Source organism: Rhipicephalus microplus, chromosome 5 (assembly GCF_043290135.1).
Source record: "Rhipicephalus microplus isolate Deutch F79 chromosome 5, USDA_Rmic, whole genome shotgun sequence".
Lineage (NCBI taxonomy): Eukaryota > Metazoa > Arthropoda > Arachnida > Ixodida > Ixodidae > Rhipicephalus > Rhipicephalus microplus.
Genome location: NC_134704.1, coordinates 126,048,510 through 126,075,587, shown reverse-complemented (window position 1 = coordinate 126,075,587; position 27,078 = coordinate 126,048,510). Strand labels below are relative to the sequence as shown.

Genomic DNA, 27,078 nt, shown 5'->3' with positions numbered 1-27,078 from the left:
TCGACTTCTCGTGTAGCTATGGCCAGCATCAAGAAGCGCAAAGTGCCGCAAATAAGTGCCGCCCTATCATCGTCAAGTTCTCAAGCTACAAATTGAAAGACTCCGTACTCGCTGCCTGCAAGAAAAGAACATCACAATTAGCGAAGACTTTTGCCCAGCTACCCGATACGCTCGCAGAAAGCTACTTGAATTCGCAAAAAGCCAGCCTAACATCCCCGCATATAAGGTACGCTACAACAAACTTACGATTAACAAAACACAATTCGTCTACGACTCGGCAACAGATAGCGTTAAGGAGCTTGCGCCACACTACGTCGCTGCTAACGATCAGAGAACAGCATCGCCACGCGCAGCTATCAAGGAGCATGTGCCACACCACGCCACTGCTAACAATCGGGCCACAGCATCGCCACGCGCTGCTACATAGGTAGACACGAGGGGAAGTGGTCATCCACTATCACACGTCACAATCCTCTTCACTAACATTCGAAGCGTTATCAACAAGCGAGACCAAATAACTTCTATAGATACTTATAACGCTGACATACTTGCTCTCACAGAAACCTGGCTACACACACAAATTCACGACCACGAACTTTTTCTGCCCGCGGATAAATTTTCTATTTTTCGATGCGACCTTACTGCCCGTAAAGGTGGTGGCGTCCTCTTGGCGATTACCAAAGATTTTCCTTCCCAGTGCATTCATATTAACAGCGAGTTAGAGATCACATGGGCACTAACCAAACTTAGTTTTCAAAAAATCATTATCGGCGTTTGTTACAGGCCACCAAATTTTTCCGGCAACTTCGCGAATGAACTACATGACGTAATTAATCTGGTCTCATCAAGATATCCCGATTTACCTCTGTTTTTGCTTGGCGATTTTAACCTGCCGAACATATCATGGACTTTAGATACACCGATTATGCAGCCTTACTCGACTATTAGCCAAGAGTTCCTAGACTTATGCACTGTCTTTTCCCTCACCCAACTTATTACTCAGCCAACATGATTAACCGAACTTGCTTTGAACACCCTAGATCTCGTACTAACGTCGAGGCCAGAGCTTGTCTCGGATATTACACTGTCACCTGGCTCAAGTGATCATTCATTAATATCATTCCAGCTAAATATTCAGCATCCCAAGAAGCCTAAAAAAATAAAAATGATTAAAAACTATTCAAAATCAAACTTTGAAGCCATTAACAGTGAACTTGGTTCATTTCTTAGTATTTTTTTGGAAAACTTTCACGAACGCAGTGTGCAAGAAAATTGGGACATGTATTCAGCTGCCGTTGCCAACTTGGCAAACAAACACATTCCTGTTCACGCAATAACGATGACTCAAGATTCCCCATGGTTTAACGCACACCTAAAGCGCCTATCGAACAAAAAAAAGCGATTATACAGGTCTGCTAAGAAATGCGGGAATGAAGAACGCTGGAATGCCTACAAGCTCGCATCTAAAAATTATGTAACAGCACTAAAAAAGGCCAAAAATTATTACTTACAAAACGTGTTACCATCCATGCTAACGAACGATATTAAAAAATTCTGGCGCACAATAAACCCCAAACCCGACGACGCAATCACCCTAGAAGATGCTAGCGGAAATCAAATTCCTTTTGACTTATGTGCGAACGTTCTAAACGATGTTTTTTCCTCTCACTTTTCCGTTGATGCAAATGACGTTTTACCTAATGCAGAACCTTTTCCCCATCCCGTTATGCCTCCAATATGTATTGATTGTAGTGGTGTTGAAGCGATAATTAGGTCCTTAAGATTGTCTTCCACTCCTGGTTGTGACCAAATTGACCCGAAATTCTTAAAGAGTACGTGTGCTTCTTCATCGGTCATACTAACAATGATCTTTCAGCAGTCACTCGACCAAGGTTGCCTGCCCACTGAATGGAAGATCGGGAAGGTGACTCCATTTCACAAAGCTGGTAACCGCCATTCCCCACTTAATTACCGACCTATATCACTTACCAGTATACCAAGGAAAATATTAGAACACATCTTATTTTCGAACCTTGTAAAATTCCTCGAATCTAACTCATTCTTTACCCTAGCACAACATGGTTTCCGAAAAACATACTCCTGCGAGACCCAACTGGCATCTTTCACACATAAACTGAACGTTATACTGGATCACTCTTTTCAGGCCGACTGCATATTTTTGGATTTTTTTAAAGCATTCGACAAGGTTTCCCACAGTTTATTAATGCACAAATTACTTCAACTAAACCTTGACAGGAAATTACTAACGTGGATTGAATTCTTTCTTAACTATCGTTCTCAGTATCTTGCTGCTAACGGGGTGAATAGCCGCCACACCGCTGTTCAATCTGGAGTACCACAAGGGTCAGTGCTTGGTCCTCTTCTTTTTCTTATTTATGTTAACGACTTACCTGCGTGTCTTTCCTCTCATGTGCACCTATTTGCTGATGACTGTGTAATATTCCGTGAATTAAGCTCCGATGCCGACGTAACTGCTCTTCAAACTGACCTTACTGCTGTCTCAATTTGGTGTCAAAAATGGTTAATGCAACTCAACGTCAACAAGTGCAAGGTTATGAGAGTGTCTAGAACAACTAATCCACCTCCTACCTACTCTCTCAAAGGTCTTGCATTGGATACCGTTTCTAGCTATAAATATCTAGGCTTACACATAACCAGCACTTTAAATTGGGCAATCCACACTGAACACATAATTGCAAAAGCAAACAGAATGCTTGGGTACCTACGTCGCGACTTTGCTAAAGCTCCTTCTTCCTTAAAACTCACCTTCTACAAAACATTGATTCGCCCTAAATTAGAATATGCTGCCTCGGTTCGGGATCCTGTAAATGCCAATCTAATACACTCAGTCGAAATGTTTCAAAATAATTCTACCCGCTTTATTCTTTCTAACTATAACCGCACCGCAAGCATATCGGCAATGAAATCTAGCTTGAATCTACCATCTTTAGCATCTCGCCGTCAGATTCTTCGTTTGTGTCTTTTTCACAAAATATATCACCATCCCCAATTACATAATGAACTTATTTCACTACCAGATTATGTATCACCTCGTCTAGATCATCGTCACAAGGTCGGAGTTCCATTATGCAGAACAAATGGCTGCCACACATCATTCCTACCACGCACGAGCATCGAATGGAATCACCTTCCCGCATCAATAGCAACTATCCAAGATCATGAACTGTTTAAAAACGCCATTAGCTAAGACTGTATGAGTAGGAGCCGCACCACTGTAATAACTGCATATCCATTGCTGCATTTCTGTATTCTTTTTTTTTTCTCCGTGTGCTAATACCACTCCCCTCTGTAATACCTCCCGGTCCTGAGGGTACCAATAAATAAAAAATAAAATAATAAGACCCTTGACTTTGCGACGAAGTTGAAGGCTATTCAGTGGTGGGCGAGAAACGTTTGACCGTCGCAGACGCCTTTGGTATACCGTGAAGAACTCTGAGTACCTTGTTGAAAAACAAGGCAGATTTCAAAGCAAAGACGACAGAGCAGCAAACATCAGGAGCTTGTCATGTGCGCACTTCTGCCTACGGGAATGTAGAAAAGGCATTGCCTAGTTTTTGGAAGTGCACGTGAAGAACATTCCTGTGGATGGCCCGATGCTGATCGCCAAGGCCAAATGGTCTGCCTCTGTACTCAGTGAAACAACTTCGCTGACAACAGCGGGTGGCTTCACTGATTAAAGCAACACTACAACATGATTGATTGATTGATATGTGGGGTTTAACGTCCCAAAACCACTATATGATTATGAGAGACGCCGTAGTGGAGGGCTCCGGAAATTTCTACCACCTGGGGTTCTTTAACGTGCACCCAAATCTGAGCACACGGGCCTACAACATTTCCGCCTCCATCGGAAATGCAGCCGCCGCAGCCGGGATTTGAACCCGCGACCTGCGGGTCAACAGCCGAGTACCTTAGCCACTAGACCACCGCGGCGGGGCAGCAACACTACAACATCGATGGCAAATTCATTTCTGGCAAAAGCGAAGCAGTCAGCAGCGAGGACATCCAGCAGTGGATGACGGAGAGGCCAGAAATAGCCACGAAGTTTTCTCCCGCAGAGATCTTCAATGCCTGGCAAGACGTGAAGATGGACACAGCGGTCAACTGCCTCCGCAAGGCAGGCTTCGAGACAGCAGAACTTGCGGAAACCGGTGAAGATGACGACGAGCGCATAGACGACGCGTTTCGCGAGTTGTGATGAGATCGAGACTAGCGTATTCAACATTTCAAAAACGAAGAAGCAGGCCAAGGTTAGCGATTTTTTTTTCACGCAAATAAATCATTATGTTGCGGTATGTGTGCTGAATGAGTTGTCTTTCTTCAGTGCACCAATTGTAGGTGATGATCTGCTACAGATGAGCTCTCGGGGCCTCTATTTTTTTATACCGAATTTTTCATATATCGAACTAATTGGCGACCCCTTCGAGTTCGATATATCCGTGTTCGACTGTACTTGCAATCAAAATGTAATGAAAGGAAGTATAATGAGTGCCTGCTGGCTGTATTTTTAAGCATTACAGTACACTCAGATTTCATTATAACCAATTTGCTTCTACACGAAAATAAGTTAATTTTATCCAAAAATTTGTTATAAAGGTATGTTCAGAACACTCTATCTATTGCAAGGCTAATATTCATTTACTTTGATATAACCGACATTTCGTTATATCTGGGCTTGTTATAATAAGTATTAGCGTATTTCTAGATTACTAACTGTGGTTTCAAATGCTTACTTTTATTGATGCTCATGCATTCACCTAGCCATCACATTGCACCTAAGAGTAACCGCACTACGGAACAGTAAATCTGTTTTGCATTTTGACGACACTACAGCAACGGTGCTGTGTCTTCGCTGCGTTCTCAAAATGGTTGTTCTATCGCAAGCGTCGGCATCCTGCGGCCCGTGGAGCACTTCTATGCAGCCCTTGGCACGATATCGGAATGCAGCCCCCCCCCCCCTCCTTGTCACTTCTTATCTGAAAGCCGTAGGCCTATGCAAATATATTAATGTTTTTTCGAATATTCATACGAATATTACTGTACTCGAGTTCGCTTGGATTCGAATTTAAATGATCAAAAATTTTGAAACTCCTGTAAAGGTAGTTCCACTGCCGTAAAACAGTGCTGAGCCGAGAAAGCACCTAAGTGTATATTAATTCACATAATTTTTTTTTTTTACAAAGATGGTTTCACTGCGGTGAAGGAGTGCTAAGCAGTGAAAACACATTCAGGGGAAACCTGCATTGCCGCGAAGCCATTTTTAAGGTTAAATTAAGATATTATCTTGGCGTAGATTCATTTATTAAGTCCAAAAGCTTGTTATACCAGTTTGTATGCTCTAAGTATGGTAAATTTGGAAAGTAAAATATTTTACAGGTAATCACTTGCAATATATCAAAAGTCAAATTCTGCTACTACTGAAAGTCGTTTTCACTTCTTCTGAACCAAAAAAAAAAATGGCACTTGCATTGGCCTTGTTTCAATTTTTAAAGATATTGTGCAAGTTAGTTATGCCATGACAAATATGCCTATCTTTTTCAATAAGGCATTATATATACCATAAAAATTCGATTAGAAATTATTCAACCAAAATCACTATTCGCTTTGAATTAGCTCTGAATCTGATGTTCACTATTTACACATGCTTAGAAAGCTGACACGGCACATTTGCCTTCAAGTAAGGTCATCGCTTGCAACTTATGTCTGTGAAGTGACACTTTGTGGCATATGTGTAGGAAATAAACATAATTTAATCCAGGTTTGGTACATCATTGCCAATTCACAAAATTTTTTCTACTTGCCTGTGAAGTCCCCTCCCTCTCAGATTTGCCGAGCACATTGGCCGTGTGGCCCACGCTGTATCGGCTTTGTGCAAACGTGGCCCTCCGCATCAAAAGATTTCCAACCGCTGCTCTATTGAAACAACTGCCACATCTAATGGAGGACACCTTTAGTGCAGTGCATCATCACTATGGCTATTTGTGTGAAGACAAGCACATGCTTGGAAGTGTGATTGAAATGTCTGCTGCTGCTTGCATCACATAGCTAATAGTGGTGAGTGCAGTTGATGTAAGGTCTTGGAACTTCACTGAGCCTTAGTTACACTTGTTCCTCCCCTCAACATTAATTCTTTCTACATGTATTACAGTGTAGATCACTTATAACGTAACCGCTTATAGCGCAGAACCGCTTACAATGCGGTCTTTTTCTACTCCCGTTTGCCCTCCCATAGAATCCCATGTATACGCATATTGCTTATTGTGCAGTCCCCCCAAAATGAAAGACTGGTTATAATGCGGTTGCGGGAAATTATTTGGGACAAACGCGGCAGCAAGTAGCACTGAGTAGTGAATGCCGAGGTCGTTACGGAGGAGGAGGGTACATGGAGTGAACGAAGGGGGAAGGAAGGAAAAGAGTATGGAAAAAAAAAAAAGACCGCGGGCACTGCGCGGGCTCGCTGAGTAAGGGAGGAGGACGGTTGCCTCGGTGACCGATAAGCCTTTGCACCGGTGCCGATGCGGCTACAGCGTGCTACCTCTCTTTGGCCGCGCGTCGCTCAATGGGGCAGGTGAGATCCCGTCCTTATCAACTACATGAGTTTCCTGTCGGGAAATACGTCGTTATCGCGCTTGTAACAAATACTGCGTTTGATTCCTCGTTCGTATATTGAAAACCTTTTGTGGTTTTATGACGCGAGCTTCCACTTTCGCTGCCTGTGCGCTGTCGTACATAAGCGTGGTGAGTCGTCGACCATCGTTGCTGATCTCCTGGCAGCGAACGCGAACTCCGTATCTCGTACGCAGTTCTTAGTTCACTGCTAGTGCGATCTTTTTGACGCCGAATCCTTATGTTTTGGACAAGCTTTCTGCGACAACATACCAAACGGCAAGCTAGGCCTAATCGGCGTTGGTTGCACTTCAATCGGTAGCGGTCGCATGAATCTAGGTTGCGGTTTGGTACCGAATCAATGAAATGTTTTGCGGTGGCTGCATGGAGGCGGAAAGGTTGTAGGCCCGTGTACTCAGATTTGGGTGCACGTTAAAAGGTGGTAGAAATTTCCGGAGCCCTCCACTACGGTGTCTCTCCTATTCATATGGTGGTTTTGGAACATTAAACCTCGCAAATTAATCGATCAATTGCGGTGGCTGCACTTGATAGGAAGGGATACATATCGTTAAATGAAAACGAGGGCAGCAGGTGTAGCCCTCAAATAGTGGTTTGTGATCACTTGCGATGTCTTAAACTGGGTGCGCGCCCATAAGATCGAACGATTAGCATCTTTCAACGCGTCAAACTCTGGACGTGATTCGACATAGTTTCTGTGTAATGGGCATAATCGAGGTGGTCTGGTAGTCGGCGAATTTCCGTGATGGTGCTTTCATTTGTTAGACACTCTCCCCCTTTTGCGCTCATTTCATTGGCGACGCGTATCTTTGGACGTTAAATTCTTCTAACATTCAGAAATATAAACGTTAACAAGCACACATCGCTTGATGCGATTCTTGGACATGCGAAGCTGCATGCTCAACATGTTTTGCGCAAGTGAGGCCCTTGAAGAAGGTTGTTTCGGTTGTAGTGCGGGTATTCGTGACTCCCGCGACTTACGTTATAAGCGGTCTATACTGTATTAGGTCGTTCTGAGATCTCCAAAAAATAGTGTTGGCAAATAAACTGTTGAAAATATATTTCAAAACTCCAGTAACTGTGATTTGCAAAACTCGGTTTACCGTAGGCAGCAGCCGCGTCCTGGTTTCCTTAATACATTGAAAACTATTGTATAATCTTGAAGATCTCTCATTCGGTCAGTCCTATAGAGAACTGCTATGCTTAGTAAAGCACTGCTGGACAATGCTAACATACTTCCAAGCAACGCTACTTGCAAGCAGCTCTCATTTTTTGAAAATCCAAAATGAAAGTATACAAACTATTTAACAATTATGATTGACCCATTTTCTCGCCTATAACAGCTGCTTCCAGTAAATGTGTAGCTGCTAATGTCATCCCTACATTTTTTCCTTTCCACACGCTTCAACAAGATGCTGGAGACGGAGAACCCTTCTTACCCCAAGTTCATCAACAGCTGTGGCCCGTACGAGTGCCTTGGATATGGTGAGTCCCTCTTGGCTCACAGCACGAAAAACAAATAAACTTGTAAGAAGGGGTAGCTCTTCATTAAACAAAACGTGTTCCTTGGTGTTTATTTCCTAATGATGACGACCGCTGACTGTAGCGTTGCTGAGTGATTTTGCCGCCACACCTCTAGAAGGTACTATAATGCTCATTTTGGGAGCAGGAACATGGTTTCAGGTGACGGATTAATAATAGATTTAGGTCGGCAGGTTCAGTTCAGTTTCACTTTCTGTAAGTAGATAACCCCTCTCTTTTTTTCTTTACCAAATTTTTACAGGGTGCCCAGGTGTTGTTTCAGCAGTAAATTATTATTTTCAGGGGAAGGTGACATTTGTTTGCAGTTCTGGCCTTTCAGGTCATGCACACTGTTTGTTGGAAGTATACAAGCTGTGTTTCATGCAACTGTCAGACCGGCTGCATCCTTTTTACGCGAGTTTCTTTGGTGTGTTGTAAGTTCCAATATTCTAGTGGGAAAAAAAGAAAGCTTTTGTAGTGAAGGTGCCGAGGTCCGAAGCTTCAGCAAGAAATGTGGCACATAGCTAAACAACATGGTGAAATCACTGGTGCTGCCTGTATACTTTGGACAAAAAGTGTTCTGTTCTATACTGAGCGTCTTCCAGCTTACATGTATTTTGTACGTGTAAGTTGGAAGACGCTCAGTATGGAACAGTATGTATAAAAGTGTATTGTCAGATTTAAGTCTTGTTTAACGTGTCTGGGGGTCGGCTGCCGCCACCCTGTCTGGTGCCACCATTCGAAGTGGCAGTCTCAATTTTTGTTCTTCAGTTCTCAGTCACTTGTTGCGTTAATTATATGCTGCAGCTGTAGAGTGCTGATGGCCATATCACTTTAAGTCTGGCTGTTAAAGATTATATTCGCATTAGTCTAGGTGTTGGAGTCAAAATCAAGCTGATATGGCAGCGGTAAAATGTCATTCTTGTGTAGTGATTGGTCTAGTGCGAAATCCTGCTCTAAATTTAGCTCCGCTACTATGAAACCTGAGAAAATGCCTAGCACGAGTACTCGGCGATTACCGTTCGTGTAGTTCTCACTGCTCCGTTTACCAAACCGTCGATGATGTCAAAACCGTCGATGATGTCATTGTTGCCCTGGCATCAGTTCTATATTGTCAGGGAGATTCACAACCTTAGTGTGCGACATGCATGGTACTTTCTTCTCAGTTTTACCGACTTTCTGTTTATTACAGCAGTTGAGATATGTGTCATCTGCAGTGAGTTTTGTGAGGTTGTTTACCCCTTCTGATGCTGTTCTGGCAAAAATCCTGATAGGAGAAGCAATCACTTGCTCAGCGAGGCAGTGATGCCCATGGGCGTCCACAGGATTTTTCTCTTGGGGGTGCAACCCCTCAAGAGGTGTGTTGCACCCCCCCCCCCCCCCAAGTGGGGGAAGGTGTGGCTGGTGGGGGAGTGCTCATGTAGCTTTAGGGGGGCAAGTGCCCCCTTGCCAATCCCCCCAATGCCCATGGTGGCGGAAGGATTGTTATGTGGCATGGGGATTGTTATGCGGCACTAAAGCCAGCCACATTTCTTTTAAATGTCTGTGGCAATTTTAAATTAATATTCGAAATTACTTCTTAATTGTTTATTGTAATTATGTTGCTTTAGCTAGCCTTGTTTTAGACCTGTATTGACTGCTTGATTTTGAGTATGATCACGCCACATGAGATGTATTGATGGACATGTGCTACGCACTTAAAACAAAGTGTGGGGGTTACTTAGCCCTAAGTTGTGTTTCAATTCGTTTCGCACTGTGCATTAGAAGAATGGGGCAATTGCTGAGTGTATATTATGCAGTGAGAAACGGACCCAGAAATGGCACAAGATAACAACATCGAGAAGAGGCATCGTATTTGGTGTTTATTTTCAAACGTGTAAGCACTTCTCTGCTGAATTTACGAAAAAACGCTCTGTCGAGTCATCCATACTTAACTCAAGATGATCATTGCCAAAAATGATCATTGTTAAATGGAAACATTTGCAGTGATCCAGTTTCAGTTGCTGAAGCTTTTAACAATTTCTTTAACAGTACATATACTAGCCCGACGGACATGGCCTCGATAAGTCAAGAACATGGTAGCCATTGTGAAGATGACATTGTTATCTCTAAGGAAGGTATAATTGAATTGCTTTTAATATTAGATGTCAAGAAGTCTTCAGGGCTTGATAAAATACCGAACGAGTTTTTAAAGCGCTATTGCAAATGAGTTGCATTATTTTTAGTCAAAATTTTTGCCTCCTCATTGGAAACTGGTGTTATACCGAGTGATTGGCTGCTAGCAAGGGTTGTGCCTGTGCCCAAAATTGGAGACAAGCTGATGGTTGAAAACTATCGCCCCATTTCCATTACATGTACAGTGTGTAAACTTTTAGAGCATATAATTGGTAAACATCTTGTTGCGTACTTTGAAAATAACAACCTCTTTTACAACAAAGAACATGGTTTTCGCCGACGCCTTTCAACTGTGACACAGTTATTTGAAACCATTCATCACTTGCTGCAGCTATGAATTCGAAAGAACAAATAGATGTTATTTCATTAGATTTATCAAAGGCTTTCGACAGGGAATGTCATGCGAAACTTCTAAATAAATTACATGGTTACGGTGTTAATTTACAAATAATTAGGTGGATTCAAGCTTACCTGACGAATCGTCAACATTTTGTGGAAATAGCCGGCGAACATTCATCTTTTTTGCCCATTGCTTCTGGTGTGCCGCAAGGGTCGGTTTTAGGCCCAATTTTGTTTCTGCTGTACATTAATGACATTGCAAGTGGTGTACATCCCAACATTGAAGTGCGATTGTTTGCCGACGATTGTCTTTTGTTTACACGCGTCAAGACTGTCTCTGACCAAACTTGTTTAAATGATGCCTTAAACATTATTCACAATTGGTGTGCAAAATGGGATATGGAAATCAACCCTAAAAAGTCTGCCTGCATGACAGTCTCAAACAAGAAAACGCCTTTAATGTTTGACTATACAGTGAATGCTAACCAAATCAAAAGATCCACACAAATTAAATATCTTGGTATGACAATTACAGATACACTAAATTGGAATGCACATATTGACAATATCTGCGGATCAGCGCAGCGGAAACTTGGACTACTGAGACGTAAATTAAGAGGTGCTCCTCCTGAGGTTAAAGTTCAGGCGTACAAAACTATTGTTCGGCCTACCTTAGAATACGCTAGTATGATCTGGGACCCGCATCACCAATATCAAATAGATAAACTGGAGCGTGTTCAGAGGCTAGCAGTGCTATTTATTTTTTCCATTTATGAGAGGAGGCAGTCAATAACAACCCTGCTCACTGAGGTTAAACTTCCTCAACTTGCCATTCGCCGAAAAATCACTCGGCTAAAGTTTTTATATCAGCTTTACAACAATAAGCTCAATTTAAACCCTTCTCTCTATTTGCGTCCCCCAGGATGAGTCTCATCAAGAACCAATCACCCACACGTAATTATGCCCTACACACCGAGAATTGACACATTTAAAAACACTTTTCTTGTCAGAACGATTGTCGACTGGAACTGTCTTGCCGCCGATTTCTTTGAGAATGTAGACACAGTTGAATCTTTTGTTGGTAAATTAGAATTGTCATTGTATGATGTAGTTCCCACTCTGTAACAGCCCGACAGGGCTTACAGTATTGTGAATAAACAAAATAAATAAAAAAGTTATTGAATAAATTGAAAAATTGGGGAAACTTTAAGCTTCGCCCTTAAGAGTTGAATGTGATAGCAATATCCTGTCCCTAGTGCAAACTTCAAACCTTTAGTGCAAGAAATCTTTTCGAACTTGCTATATATGCACCCACAAGGTGGCCTTAAGGGAAAAGGTGCAGTAACATGTGTGCCCTTTATAGTGAGTGACCAGCTTTAAACCACAATGTCATTATCATAATCACATGTTCTGACACCTGGTGGCAATGCACGTTTGTACAATGCATCATTACAGCATTATTTCATGTTGTATTGTGAAGAATGTATACAGGACGCATGTGTTTGTAAAGCATGAACATTACCTTCTCTGCATTTCCAAGCAGAGGAGGTTATTTTCACTGTATTTACAAGCAAATGCGTGGCTGTGTGGTAAAACACACGCTTGCTATGCAAGTAACTCAAGTTCGATCCTCACTATAGACCTAGAATTTGTTATTGTTTATTTTATTGGCATTTTTCTCGATTTTTCGGTCACGCACAAGATAATGATTTTTTGCTCACAAAGAACAATGCGTACACCTACACTGGAATTTAAGTAAAACGAGCTCTTTGGCGCTCTCGCGGTAAAACAAATTTTTTTTTTTTTTGGCCTGACTAGTTTCAAACCTGGGTCTCCAAGCAGTAAAGGCAAGTGTACTAACCACGGGGCTACACACCCTGTGGCATTTCTGTAGATCTAAAGCATATGAACATGTTGAACCGGCGGTGCAAAGTAAATTTTAGAAAAATAACACTTTCTATGAAGGCTTCATTTAGTTAGGTGGTGGTGCAGTAGAAGCCTCATCTTGGGAAAATTTGAACTTTGAGAATTCATGGGAACACAACGGGAAAACTCGAACGTTGGGAGAATTCGATTTCGAGCTCGCGTTTTGGTGGTCGTTGGGATCATAGTATACACGCCAATGCTGGCCAAGAGCAGTGTTCTGGGGAAGGTCGCGACCCGAGTTAGAGAGCTCTATGCTTATGCACACTTGGACAGCTCCCAATGCAGATTCTGCGTGGGTTTCTTTTTTTTCATAGACTCAACTAGATAATTGTGCGTGTATGTTTATGAAAGCAATTTACATTATGCTGACCAATCACGACATCGTTCTCTGCTGACGTCGATTTTGGAGACGGTTGTGATTCTGATTCAGCCGTCTCGCTCCTTCCCTCCTGTGGCATAAATTTTCCGCAAGTTTCCAGTAGCTCATACTGCAAGAGCCAGGGAACATTCCTTTTACCTGGGCAATTATTAGGGACATTGGCGGGGCGCTTCAACCCGAAAATCGAAAACGCAACGCGGGCGATGATATAAGAGTCGATGTAGCATGACCCACGTGACGCATAATTCAAGTTTTGCCACATGTGGCGTCTCATTGTTTCATTCAATGCCGCGGGCATTTGAATTCTGCCGATAGTCTCCTTGAGAACAAATAGTGCATATAGTCATTGTCTGAGGCAGCGCGCTACGGATCGAGGGTTGCAGGTTTCGATTCCTCGATCATGCACTTCAAAAAATCTCTCGTAAGAATTATTCTTATTTTTGACTTTTATGTGTATATACATGTATATACTAGGCTTGTGCGAATATTTGAACGCTTCAAATATTCGAGCGAATAGTTGAGTATTCGAATTCGCTTCGATTTGAATTTAAATTATCGATTATTTTCGAAGTATTCGCAATAAACAAATAAATGTATTATTTTGTTTGTAAAGGTGGTTTCACTGCAATGTAGGGGTGCTCAGACGTGAAAGCATCTGTCCAGGGAAAATTTGCTTTGCCGCGAAGCTTTTTCTTTTAATTTAAAGGGGCCCTGCAACACTTACTGAGCGTGTTCAGGAAACGCTGCCGATCGGTATTTGAGGCTATCGAGAACAGGCAAAACAAATATTATAGTGCAGCACGCTGCCTGTAATTTACAATAAATTTTCAAAGCTACTTTCCTCTGCAATGGACACTACAAGCTCAAAAATCACTTGTCACAGCCAAAAATGAATATACAACTTTGGTCACAGCCATTGGCTGATTTGAGCATGGCGCGCTCATTGTTACCTGGGCGGCCGCGAGAGGCCGCCGCTTGTTCACAAGTATGTGCGCAACCGCACTGAAAAGCCCCGTATTCGAAGAAAAAAAAAGACGTGCTCAAGGTCACGAGGTGCATGTGACGTATTTTTTTTTCGCTGTGCCATTCCTCCCTGCTTAGCTTCCAGCTATTTTGTCTGGACGAGAAAAGACAATACAATTGTAGCTTGGGACAAATTTTTGAAACTCTGCTCATACTGGACTGATTCTGGAAACTTTGTGGCGGTAAGTTTGTGAGGCAACAAGCATGCTTACTGGCTCCATGGCTACATGAAAAAGTGTTGCAGGGTCCTTTTAAAAAGAACATGTTACCCTCAAATCAATTCATTTTATTAAGCTTGTTATGACAGCTTATATGCTCAAAGTATAATAAATTTTAAAACGTTAAGTATCTTACAGTTTATCACTTGCATCCTACCGAAACTACTACTCAAAGTTGTTTCGACTTCCTTTGAACGAAAAAAAAAAATGGCATTTGCATAGAGCCCCTATTTCAATTCAAAAGAAGTAATGTGTAGGTTAGTTAGGTCATGAAAAATATTCCTTTTTTTTTTATATGTCATACATACCACTCTTATTCGATTTGAAATGATTTGTTCAAAATCACTACTCTCTTTGAATTCACTTAGAGCCTAAAATTCACTATTCGCACAAGCCTGGCATATACGTATATACATGCATATGACCATGTTTGCCTAATGGTTGGGACACAATCATCTTGAGCACAGTATGGTTTCAATTTCTGGCCCCTGTGGTCTCATCCTAATGCATACAGGTATCACACATGACGACATCATACACTCGTGTCTTTTTTAAACTCTTGAAGAGCTAGAGGTGGCAGTTGCTCATATTATTCCCGAATGTAATTGGTAAGACATTGCCTGTAGTGACGGCTACGTCGCTAAGCTGAGCATTCACCAACGCAGCTCTTGTGCTAGGTTGTTGCCTTAAAGGATTACCTGGCGGGGAAAGTGAGAAAAGGTCAAACTCTCACGCAAGGAGTAATTCCTAAAGGAAAGAAAACAATGGGCTAATGGCACCTTCTATTGCAGGCCTCGTGCGTGCTATTGATCCGTCGGAGAAACTCTTCTACATCACCACACCTGAGCCATCCGATCGGCTGTCCCAGGTCAACGCCCTCGTTCGCGGTGACATTCATTTGCCTGAGTCCTTGCTCACTGCTCAGGTACAACCACATTCCTCAAATATGCGTGCTCTCTCGCTCTTTTTTTCGACATTATTATGCAGTCCCAAGGCTTGGGGGGGGGGGGGAGGCATGAGTTACTGGAAAATGACGCATACTAATAGGTGCTTAAATGGCATACCTTCGAGGGTGGCATTGTGAGAAAAAAGTGAGGCCTTCCTTAAGCGGCATACCTCACCAGCAGTAATTTAAAATTAGTGGCTTAGTTTTGTTTCGGGCATTTAGTATACAGGGTGCCCCAGCTATCTTTAGCCAGTGTTTAAAAATGTGCCGACACATGCAATTACGACGTGACCAAATGCATGTTGCTGACCGTTGCCTGAACTAAATCAGACTGTTTTTTGTGTTCTAAAATATTGTTTTATTATATCTGTCTAATTAACTAACTGTTGAAGGAACGAAGATGGATAATAAACTCAATGAGAAAGTTGTAGATCGCTTTGCAAAACATCTGATTAGACAGTTTAGAAGTTTATCAAGTGTTAGTGTTTTTCTGCCAATTACAAATGCCCGCCAAATACAAGAAAATACCATGTGGCAAACACGGTCGTGCGCCATTGCGCACAATGATTCTAGTGCTCCTTAATGTTCCACATACGAACGACCATAGCATTTGCCTGATTGTGTTGTCTCGACAGAGTCGCAACAATGGTGGTGGCTTTGCGATGAACACGTTTTGCTATCGGCCAGAAGAATAGTAAGCGCTGTCACTGCTTATCGCTGTCATAAACGGGTGTGAGTGAAGCATATCATTACTAGGCGGAACGTTAGAGAGCACCAGAATCACGGCACGGGTAGGCGTGCCAGTGGGTTTGTCACGTGGTATTTTTTGTATTTCGTGGGCATTTGTAGTTAGCAGGAAAACACTAATAGTTAACAGATATAAAGTTCGAAACTGTTTGATTGGACGTTTTTCAAGTCGATTTACAACTTTCTCATTGAATTTTTTTATCCCTCTTCGTTCCTTCAAATGTTAGTTAATCAAACAGATCTAATTCAACAATATTTAAGAACACAAGAAATAATCTGACTCAGTCCAGGCAACGGTCAGCAACACGCATTTGGTCACGTCGTAATTGCATGTGTCGGCATATTTTTAAACACAGGCTAAAGATAGCAGGGGCACCCTGTATAGAAGGTTCTTCAATGAACCTTCTGCAAGCTTCCAAATCATGATACCAATGTGGCATCTGTTCTGTGTGCCTCATTTTGTAAGCTCAGTACACCTGGCTCCCCTCATCCGATCACCCCCAGCTGTATGGAACACCCACCCTTGGAGTAAATAGGAAACTTGTGCGTCCATGGGTGTAGATATTTTCACACTTGTGCTGTGATGTTGCCTGTCGTTACCAGAGCTTTTTCTAGGACAGTAATAAAATTTTAAAACGGTACTGATAGTCCTTATGGCAAGTGATATATTAGAATATCAAAATTTCTTGTACAGTTTTATACGAAGTAATCTTTTACTTTCCATGATGGGGTATATTTATTGACTTTATGATGGTTTCGACAACTGAGAAAAAAAGAAAACAACAATCCCTTCGAGTAATTGTCTTGTTGCATAAAAAGGGCTTCAAAATTTTGTCTTGAAGCCACGAGGTTGTGCACTATGTGGTTTATTGGCCAGCTGTTTGCTCCTTTGCCCACATTATACGTGATGCCAGCGATTTAAAGGAAGATCTCGCCGCCATGGTTGTGAAAGTGCCAGCGAACACACCCATGGTCGATGCTCCCAGCGTTAAACGTGTGCACAAATAACCTGAAATCAAGTGGCCAGAAAAATGGTGCCTTCATTGCTTAATTGGCAAAGTACAGAAACATTCTGTCAATAATGGGCACTGGATTGCATGGGGAGTTTGGCTTCACTTTCTAGCTGTGGCGAGCAATCTCTTTATCCACTTTTGTTTTCCCATTTATTTTTACTACGTATTTTCATAATACTTACATAAGCTCTTTCTGGCCTGTCTCTTGCTTTGTTTTCTGTAATTTGGTGTAATCCTAAAAACTGAGCCTCAAGGTTCCTCTTGTCTTGCTCAATGAGTAACTGGAAAATATTTTAATGAATAACGTAATAAAGTCTGGGGCCACAAGTTTTAATGCTTTGCTGGTTAATAATTTGTATGGAGTCCTTGGAATGCGATTTTTTTCGTACCGCCGGCATTACAGTGTGTCTGCACTTATCCCCCTTTGATTCCCACAAATGCGGACACAGACTGCAACTGCAAAAGGTTGCTGAACTTCTTGCCGGGCTGGTTAGTGCATAACATTCAGGAAGAAGTTTAGTGGCCTAGGCATTGCCAGAGGAAAGACAAAGCACGAGAAAAAGATGCTATTTTCTTGTGCTTCCTCTGTCTTCTGGTGGCGCTTTGACTTCCAAATTTTTTCCCCAAAGGTCGCTGATCAGTGGGCATGACGAAGTATGTTTAGGTGCTGAAACAGAAATGAAATAGCATGAACCAAGTTGGTGAATGCAGCTCATCTCCAACAAGCAAAGCAATACACACATTGTCCTCGACAAGATCACTTGTCTCTCCTAATGTCGGAAAAAAACAGCTGTTAGTTTGAGTGAAGTTCTGATGTGGTTGCCAGAAGGGTCATTCTGTTTTATATTTATACCTCTCTGTCTGTCTTTTTGCGTTGGTGTGGAGTACTTAGCTTTAACATTCGATTCATCTTCTCCACCCCAACCAGGCACAGCTGTTGCAGTGCGCTTGGGCACCGTACCTTGCCAAAGCGTCGTCTGAGCCGGACCCCTGCAGTGATGGGGAAGAGCAGAATGATGATTTTCGCTCTTAAAACTGTTTTGTCATTTCTTCTTTCTTCTCTCAATAAAGAATGCAGGATAGTCTGTGAATTTTTACGTAACTTTGGCTCTGTGTGTCGATTTTATCAAATGTGGTTGTTGAAGGTGAACTTGGAGACATTGCAAGCAGGTGGGATTTTGACTTTTCAAGTCTCCTTGGTATGGAAGACATCAGGACGTCTATGCAAGGGAAGTGAACTTGTTCCATCGAGCACTTGTAGTGTGAGGCATTGGTGCTCAGATGGCCCAGAAGTGTGTAATGCTGGGCCGCCTGAGCTGCGCCATGAGGGTCTTTCCCGTGAAGTGTTTCCTTCCTTCTATCTTGTGCGATCATATACTTCTATATTTAGATGGCCCAGAGTTTGCTGGAGAGATCAACATTATCACAAATGTTTGTAACACGGGGTCAATCCGCGTGACATGCAATGAAATTTCAAGGTGTCCTGCTGCTCTAGAAAAAGTCATCACACCCTTCCGTACCCTGTTACCTTGTGTGTGTGAACGACCAGAACTGCATGATAACAAATCGAATCATGACATGTGCAGTTCATTCTTTCAGTGAAATAGTTGGTATAGCAACAAGTAAGTTCGATATTTAAAAATGCCAACTTTGCCCAGTTAAATGTAACGATAAACCAGTAGTGCAATAATTTATGTCCCCGAAAGTCTGGTATCGGACATAAAGTATATCAACTTGTGTATTGCTGACCATTCCTATTTAGTAGGGCAGATCGCCTGGCTAAGCACTGATGATGCATAATCAGTTATCGAAAGTTGTGTTGTGAACTGTTTATTTACAATACTCTATTTTTTTAAATAACGCTTTAAAATGTGTAATACAACTGTAGAATCATGTGAATGTTATAAATATCAGAATGCAATAATTGTTTCAACTGTAAAAACGATTTGTTGTTTAAAAGATGCTTGATCTTGACTTGAGCATTGCTATTCACATACCTGTACAGATAGGTGAACCCCTGAAATATTTGACGATTGTGTTCTGACGTGACTTGAAAATTTTTATAAGCCAAGTGTTGCGTGTGAGAATACTAATGTCTGGGTCTGTTTGATTCGCCTGCGCCATGATACACCTAAACCACTTCATGAGGTGTTGCGCCCTACCGCTTGCTTCAGTATTGCAGCTGTGGCATCTTCTGGACTACGCTGTTAGTTTCTAACAGCTGCTGGTCTCTCACAATTCGGATGTTGCAAAATAGTGACTGTGTGTGCACAAGCTAGGTTATTTTCCACTTCCGCAAACAGCCTCAACCGCAGCATACCAGACAAATGTTTTTTTTTTTTCTAAGACTCGTACGACCCTGTCATTCCTATACTTGGAGAGCTTGCTTTGAAGCATGATATTTCCGCAGCAATGTTTTGAAAGGCCTCTGTCGTGGTTGCGCGCCTTTCACTGAAATGAGGAGGTGTAAACGCGCTTATAGCGAGAAAAGCTGTTGGGGAAATGAGAGTTGTCGTGTAGACAATATTCTTGCGGGAAAACCAACCTACAGTTGCTGCAAAGTGGGCGCTGGGGTGCTCACTGTTCTGAAAGGCTCAGAAAAAATGTGTATGCAAATGTAATGTATATATTGTGACGGGCTAGTAAGAAGGAAGAGAAGAGAAGGAGAAAAAAACGAAGAGTCTTGGCAAAATCATACCAAGCATTAGATCTTCATTATTGCGAATATCACAAAGAGAGGAAGAGGTGGTGAGGTCCGTAACTAGTGCTGCTATTGAGCTGCATGAGGCTTCATCGAAGAGAGCTATCTTCATCCCGCGAGGAAGCCCCACCGGCACGGCAGAACAGTCCAGCGCCCACAATGTTGCTACTCCTTTTGTCATGCACACAATAGAACAGGGTACAATGGCTAGCCTGCCGAACTTCGGCATGATGCGCCTTGTCTTTAGTTGCTCAAAAGTGCGGCGATGGCGAATGACATTGGCGACAGATGTCATGGTGTCTTTCGCGATGAGGAAACTGTAAACATTCTGGGCGATTCCTTTTAGAATGTGCCCGACTTTGTCTTCCTCAGACATTCTGGAGTCAATGATCCTACATAGCTTTATTACGTCTTCAATGTAGGTCGTGCATGTTTCACCTAGCACTTAAGCGCGTTGCATTAGCGTCTGTTCTGCTCTTTTCTTTTTCGTTGTTGGGTTGCCGAAACGCTCTTTAATCTCAAAAACAGATCTGTCCCATGTCGTTAGCGTTTCCTCCCAATTCTCATACCACATTAATGCAGTATCCGTCAGAAAGAACGCGACGTACAAAAGCTGAGAAGCGGCATTCCATTTGTTGGTGGCGCTCACCCGTTTGTAATGGATGAGCCAAGCCTTGACGTCTTCATCTGGTCTGCCGGCGAAAGACGAGCATCTCTCAGCTGTGGAGCCGAACTGGTCGGCGCAGAAGTCGAGAGGGGTCGGTGTTCATCTGCGTTGTGGGACATGTCCAGCCCAGATGGATTCAGTGGAAGTCCAGCAAGGCGACGGCTCCGTCGAAGAACTTGTGGTTCAGCCTCCATCTTCGGGTGTCGATTACCCAGCACCTCCACCACAACTGTTACAGCGAGCTGTGATGAAATGGCTTTATTTACAAGAAGTGAGCGATGGTTGTTCGCGGCAGCGCACTGCGATCTTGCCAAGACTCTTCGTCTTTTTCTCCTTCTCCTCTCTGCCTTTTTACTAGCTCGTTACAATATATATGCACTAACGTCGCTGTATATAGTTACTGTACATGACCCCTAAAAAAAGCCATACGTGACCGCGCTCAAGACACTATATATACAAAGCAGGCCTAGCCACCTGCAACCGTCACACGTTCCACGTGTGACGGTTGACACATTGATGGTAGGGACGCTGTGTCAAACTAAGCAGTGCTGATATCTGCGTATCTAATCTTGCGCACGACCACTGATAAGCTCCACTGAAACCAAGTTATCGACGGCAAGCCTCCCGCGATTGTTTTTCAGCCGCCAAACATCCATGGCGCCGGCGGTGGTCGGCAACTGAAGTTCCGGTTTAATGTCAGTCATTTGTTTCAGAGACCCACTGTTGGGGATTAGTCAGCACTGTATTATAATGTGTCATTAATATAAAAAGGAAAAAAGAGTCAGTAAAAATCGAAGCAGAAGGGGGAAAGAAGAAAATAAAAGCTAATTTAAGAATTAACGACATCTTCCCAAGGGGAACCCTGATGGCATGTGAAATTTAACTTGTAAAGCTGCAAATGATCATGCCTCATTAGTCGTGCAAGGTTGAAATCACAATAAAAACCCGAGCAGGTGCTCTTCCTTACGGTGAACTAAGGTTAATTCAAGATTTGGAGTGGGTCCTGCTTATCGAGCAAAATTAAACATGCAATGTAATTAAGAGCCACTAGGAATCAAAAAAATGCACACCCGTGCTTCTAATGGAATGCTTTATTGAATGCGCATGTATTCATTGTTTTTATTAGCTGCAATGAAAAAATTTTTATTCGATGATTTCACGTGGCCTGTTATTTCACGTGTTTAGTCCATCACTTATTTGATGTGCAACGGTGTACCACAACCACGCAATCGCAGTATATGTTACAGGGAATGGCAGCACATGCAAAATAAAATAATTAAATAAAATATTAAAAGAAAAACATGTATCGGCTACTTAAAGCAATGCCGCGCACCGTTGCTGCACCGAACTTGCCAGAAATATATTAAGCGGGCTTGTCCACAGCAAACCACTTGTTGCGAAGAAACCATGCGCTGCGCTAGTGGTAGAGTTTTTATTAAAAAAAAATAATAAGGTTTTGTACATTTCCTTCATTAGGTAGTCATTTGAAAACGTGCAAACTTAAGTGCCGTTTCTTAGGGCAGCTTGGTGGGGCATCAACTCCGCTCTGGGTTTTATGTGCCAAAACCACGATATCTTTTGGAGAGGGGGGGGGGGGAACTCCGCGAAACGTCGACCACTTTGATGCACGTTAACGATCGAACACAAAAGTAGAGATATGACATTTAGTCTCCATCGAAATGAAATCGTCGTGACCGGGCACCAGGGACTCCTGCACCGCGGTGAGACCAGGCCCCGCCTGTGGGATAATAATTAATCGGCGTTCAATATTTCCACACGTGGGAACTAATTGACATGTATTACACAAAAAATATCACCGAGATGTCTCGACAAACCAACATGATTAGTCGGTTGTCGATGCACTAATAGGCAACATGAATTCTATATCCGCGCTTCACGACCCTGTCACAGGACATGTCTTTTGTACTCACGGCCCTCCTTCGTTCTCCTCAGGCGCTCCTTCGGCTGGATGCTCCTCACTCCACCGGGGCAGCTCTTTCCATTTTTGGTGTGCCCAGAGCGGGGAAAGCACTCGCCTGTTGGGCCGGTTTATCTGTCTACGGGAAGAGTGGATCACTCTTGGGGGAAACACCTCATTACTATTCAAGCCGGTGTGAATACAACATTGCTTCACCTTTACGATGGAAATCTGCCTTATATGTGATGCCAAATATTCATGTCTGCATGGGAAAGAATACTTCTCTAGATTTTATGATATACGCAAGCAGCGATAAGCTCTTGAACACTATTGAAGCGCTTTCCCAATATTTGAGCCGATCCTGTGCATTAGCGGAATCTATTCTCATTGTTATGCTTGCACGGCTGTTCTTTTCTGTCCTTTTATTTATTTGTTTATTTTATGAGAGAGTTGTAGGCCTGTGTGCTCAGATTTGGGTGCACGTTAAAGAACCCCAGGTGGTCGAAATTTCCGGAGCCCTCCACTACGGCGTCTCTCATAATCATATGGTGGTTTTGGGACGTTAAACCCCACATATCAATCAATTATTTTATGAGAGAGGGTGGAGAGGACGGTCCCGTATTACCTCAGAGGGGCGGTGCTAGGATTTCCCTCTCGGTGAGACGAGGTTGAAGGAGCCAGGTGGGTACGTCGTGACGTCTCATCGTAAACGAGAGGAGAGTTGATTGCACATAAAAATGTTTCCCCAGAAATAAGTTTACCGTATTTAACTCAACTACGTATGCAAGGATTTCTGTTCACCACTTTCATCCATTTTCAACAAGGTATCTCTTGAAAACAAGAATGTCGTGATCCTAGGTGACATAAACATCAATCTTTTCGATGTAAGCACCTCAGCGTACTCTGATTACACTGCGTGCTTTCTAGGATTTGGCTACGAATCTCTAATCTCGGTTCCTGCTAGATGCGTACTTGGTGCGTCCAGTTCTTTAATCGATCACATTTTATCAAATTTCATTCCATCAAATGACTGTCGCGTCCTCGAAGCCAGCTTAACTGACCACTACGCTGTAGTTTGCGGATTTGAATGTGCCATACCTAATCAGTTAAGCTCTTTTCAAAAAAGTATATTTGATAAAACAAGTTTCGTCAAGTGTGTAGAAGCCATAGAATGGTCTTTCTTACTGCTTAGTGATCCTGAAGATGCCTTTAATTCTTTTTCATCTGCCATCAAAAAGTGCTTAGACGATTCTACCAGCTCTGTCAAATGTCGCAAGAACTTTGCGGCCCTTCACTACCCTTGGCTCACATCTGGCTTAATGAAGAACTTGCGAAGGAAAGACAATTTAAATAAAAAGTTAAACAAACGGCCTTTCAATGCTGCCCTACGATCGCGATATAAAAAGTACTGCAACCAACTCAACAAAGTCATTGAAGAAGCTAAAAGAGATTATTATACGAACAGGATACACAATGCTGGTAATAACAGCAAAGATCAATCGAGAATAATTAATTCATTTCTAAATAGATCAGTAAGTGAGCCAGCTGTAACTAAGTTACAGTCATCAGAGGGTGTTCTTAGAAATGCAGACGACATTGCGAGCGCCTTCAACAAGTACTTCTGTGCTAACACTTCCTTCTCGCCTCATGATTACCAGCCAACAATTAGGAAATGTTTTCAGTCTTTTTACCTTTTTCCTACAGGCCCAGGTGAGTTGGTGTAAATAATTAATCACATGAAAATAACAAGTGCTGGTCTCGATAACATTCAGCCTATTCACTTGAAATGCATTTCTCACGTGATCTAGACCCCTTTAGCCTATATCATTAACGTTATGTTTAAAGCTGGCATCTTCCCATTGCAGCTTAAAAAGGCCAAGATAATTCTTGTCTTCAAAAAAAGGTGATAGAACTTCTATTAGTAACTACCGAGCTATTGCCATTCTTTCATCATACAGTAAAGTCATAGAGAGGTGTATTGAAGAACGATTATCCAAATATCTAAATTAGTTCCATATATTATCCTCTCAACAATTTGGTTTTCGTGCAGGCTACTCAACAGATTTCGCACCACACTCCTTTACCGATTATATTAAACATGTGCTTGACTCTGGATGTTTTGCAGGAGCTCTGTTGATTGACCTCTCTAAGGAATTTGACTCCATAGTTTATAATATACTATTAGATAAACTCAACTCAATAAGTGTCGTCGGTAGTGCGCAGGGGCTGATTAATAGCTACTTATCTAATAGACAGCAAGCTGTTTGTGTCTCTAACATCCTCTCCACTGTTTAAATCTATTGGCAAAGGTGTCCCGCAAGGATCCATACTGGGCCCGCTTTTATTCTTAATCTATATTAATAATCTAACCTTTTTTGTATGCAGATGATACAACTATAGTTACTAAAGACAAGTCTATCGATGTGCTAACTAATAAATTGTCCTGGTGCACAGCTAATGGTTTAACTATTAATACCAATAAAACACAGTTCATTGTCTTCCATTCTAGTCATAACCCTCTTTCACCTACACCCGCTATCACTTTCAACGGCCACAGTCATCTTAGTACTCCTAAGTGCACATACTTGGGAGTAGTTCTAGATGTTCATCTCAAGTACCATCATCACATTTCACAGAGAGGATTGCTCATGGTATCAGAACATTAATTAAAGCACAACCATTCTTCAATTTGCAGACTTTGCTTAAACTGTACTACGCCTTCATCCACAGTCATATTACGTACTGTATCACGTCATGGGCGAACACCTATTCATCTCTTATCCTTCTACTCCAACGTCTCCAAAACCAAACCATTCGCATTCTAACATTCAGTTCACCGACGGCCTACGCATCCCCACTTTTTCAGCAACCTAATGTACTAACAGTGTGTAATTTATTCAAATATAAATTGGGAACTCTTGTATTTAGATGTCTTAACGGTACCATAACAGTCAATGTTTTAGAGAAATTTCAATTGTTGAACTCTAATCCTACCAGGTTTGCCTCAAACAACAACTCTTTACTACCACATGCACACACTAACTACGGCAAACGTACTACCATATTTACAGCTATCCAATTTTCGAATTCAGTACCACTAAGCACTAAACAATTGTCATTTGCGGCTTTTAAAAAGTAACTTAAACATCTCATCTCGCAATCATAACTCATCTTCATTTTTACATCGGCGTTCGCTTACATTTACAGCTATTACTGTGGGTGTCATTTTTACATTTATTACCCATGCACACTGGAGTAGTTTTAATAGCTGTATATAATTAATTAACGTCATTTTGTTTCCAATTCTACTGCCTTTTTTATTGTATGTTTTGTTGTTTTCATTACTATCAATAATTACTTAATCGCTTTTTTTGCCATTTTGTTGTACTTATGAGCATGTCATTTTCTAACCGGAGGTCCCCTTTCAGCCTTGTGCTATGAGACCTCCTTTTGTATATACTAACCCCAATGCATGTATATTTTTTTTGCGACAAATAAAGATTTTGATTTGATTTTTGGAGGTTTTTTTAAGGTAGTGTGTCTGAAAGTGCTGAAAAAGAAACAAAGAAAAAAAAAAGGTCAATCTGTGCAATATATGTTTTCTTGCGGCCTTCATAGGTACTTTTTTATGGAGCCAGACTTCCTATTTTTAACATGACTAGAACAAGAAGAATTATGACTGTAAATAAATAGATTTAATTAATACCTCTTAAGTGGAGGAGAGAATGAAGGATCGACTCATATAATTGGAGTCATTTTTGCAAAGAAACCATTGCCTGCTTTTAGGATTTCTGGAAAGCTAACTCGTAATTTTAGCAGGGTGATCAAATCTGATCAATTTCACCAGTGAAATTGATAAATGGGGGGGGGGGGGGAGGGAAAGGGGCTACTGGATTGCGCTATTGTAGTCGACTGTAAGGGCAGGGCGACGCCTTTCTCGGCTGCGGAAGCATGTAGATGTATGTCTGACAAGGTCTTGCTCACGTACCACGTGACCAGGTCCTCAATGACTTCCAGTGGAAATCTCTTTTTAGACACAGGTGATCAGACCCATGCACATCACTCATTCGTTAGCACCGTCAAAATCTAACAATTGATCAGTTAAGTGCTCAATGTCTATGGAGCTGAGGTCCTTGCATGCCGTCGATCGAGCATTAAGCAAAACCTGAAGTGCTTCAATCTCATCAAATGGTACAGTGCAGGCAGGAACATGTACGCGTCCTACACGTGCTACGTCGCTATACCCCCCAAGTCAAAAGAACTTTCAATATCTGCCTTGAAACTGTGACAATGATGTTAGCGATCTATGGCTACAACCTGGGTTGTTACACCATGGCTACATCCTTTCTATTAGGTTGACACAAGGTAGTTATCTTTGTCAACAAAGACAAAAAAGAACTATTCTGCTAGTTTTGCAAATTATAGGCCACACTTACTCCCAAGGAGGTAATTAAATACTTAGAAGGGTTCTATGTTTTCGGATAATTCCCATAAACATTCGCCGGCAACGTTTCGGGCTCATCTGATAAAACGCTGTTTTAAACGAGCACTTTCAGCGCTCAAAGGGTACTTTTGAAGCTGATAATCATAAATCGAACGAAGCGCACCTCCGTCCGCGGCAACAACCTCATGAAATATATAATCGCGTTCATTACAAGCTTTAAGGTTGTAATACGAGCAAACTTGAGTGTTTTTTGTATTTAAGTGTTTGTGCTTGTATGCAGATGGGACTACGCGTTCAAACCATCCAGACAACTAAAATATCAGTGTGGAATTTGCATATTTTTGTGTTCACATATCATTTATTCTAATAATTTGAAGTATTGATGATGATGATGA

The 27,078-nt window shown here is 42.0% G+C and overlaps 1 protein-coding gene across 3 annotated transcripts in view; it reads left to right on the top strand.

The window, feature by feature from the left end:
- Window positions 1-18,055, top strand: part of LOC119174250 (polynucleotide 5'-hydroxyl-kinase NOL9) — a 60,008-nt gene extending 41,953 nt beyond the window's left edge. For all 3 annotated transcript variants that reach the window (XM_037425082.2, XM_037425083.2, XM_037425081.2), the window contains exons 13-15: window positions 8,079-8,151; window positions 15,039-15,172; window positions 17,882-18,055. In XM_037425082.2, coding sequence (XP_037280979.2) covers window positions 8,079-8,151; window positions 15,039-15,172; window positions 17,882-17,986 — 312 coding nt within the window. In that variant the 3' untranslated portion in view covers window positions 17,987-18,055. The remainder of the gene's footprint in view (window positions 1-8,078; window positions 8,152-15,038; window positions 15,173-17,881) is intronic.
- Window positions 18,056-27,078: the final 9,023 nt, after the last annotated feature.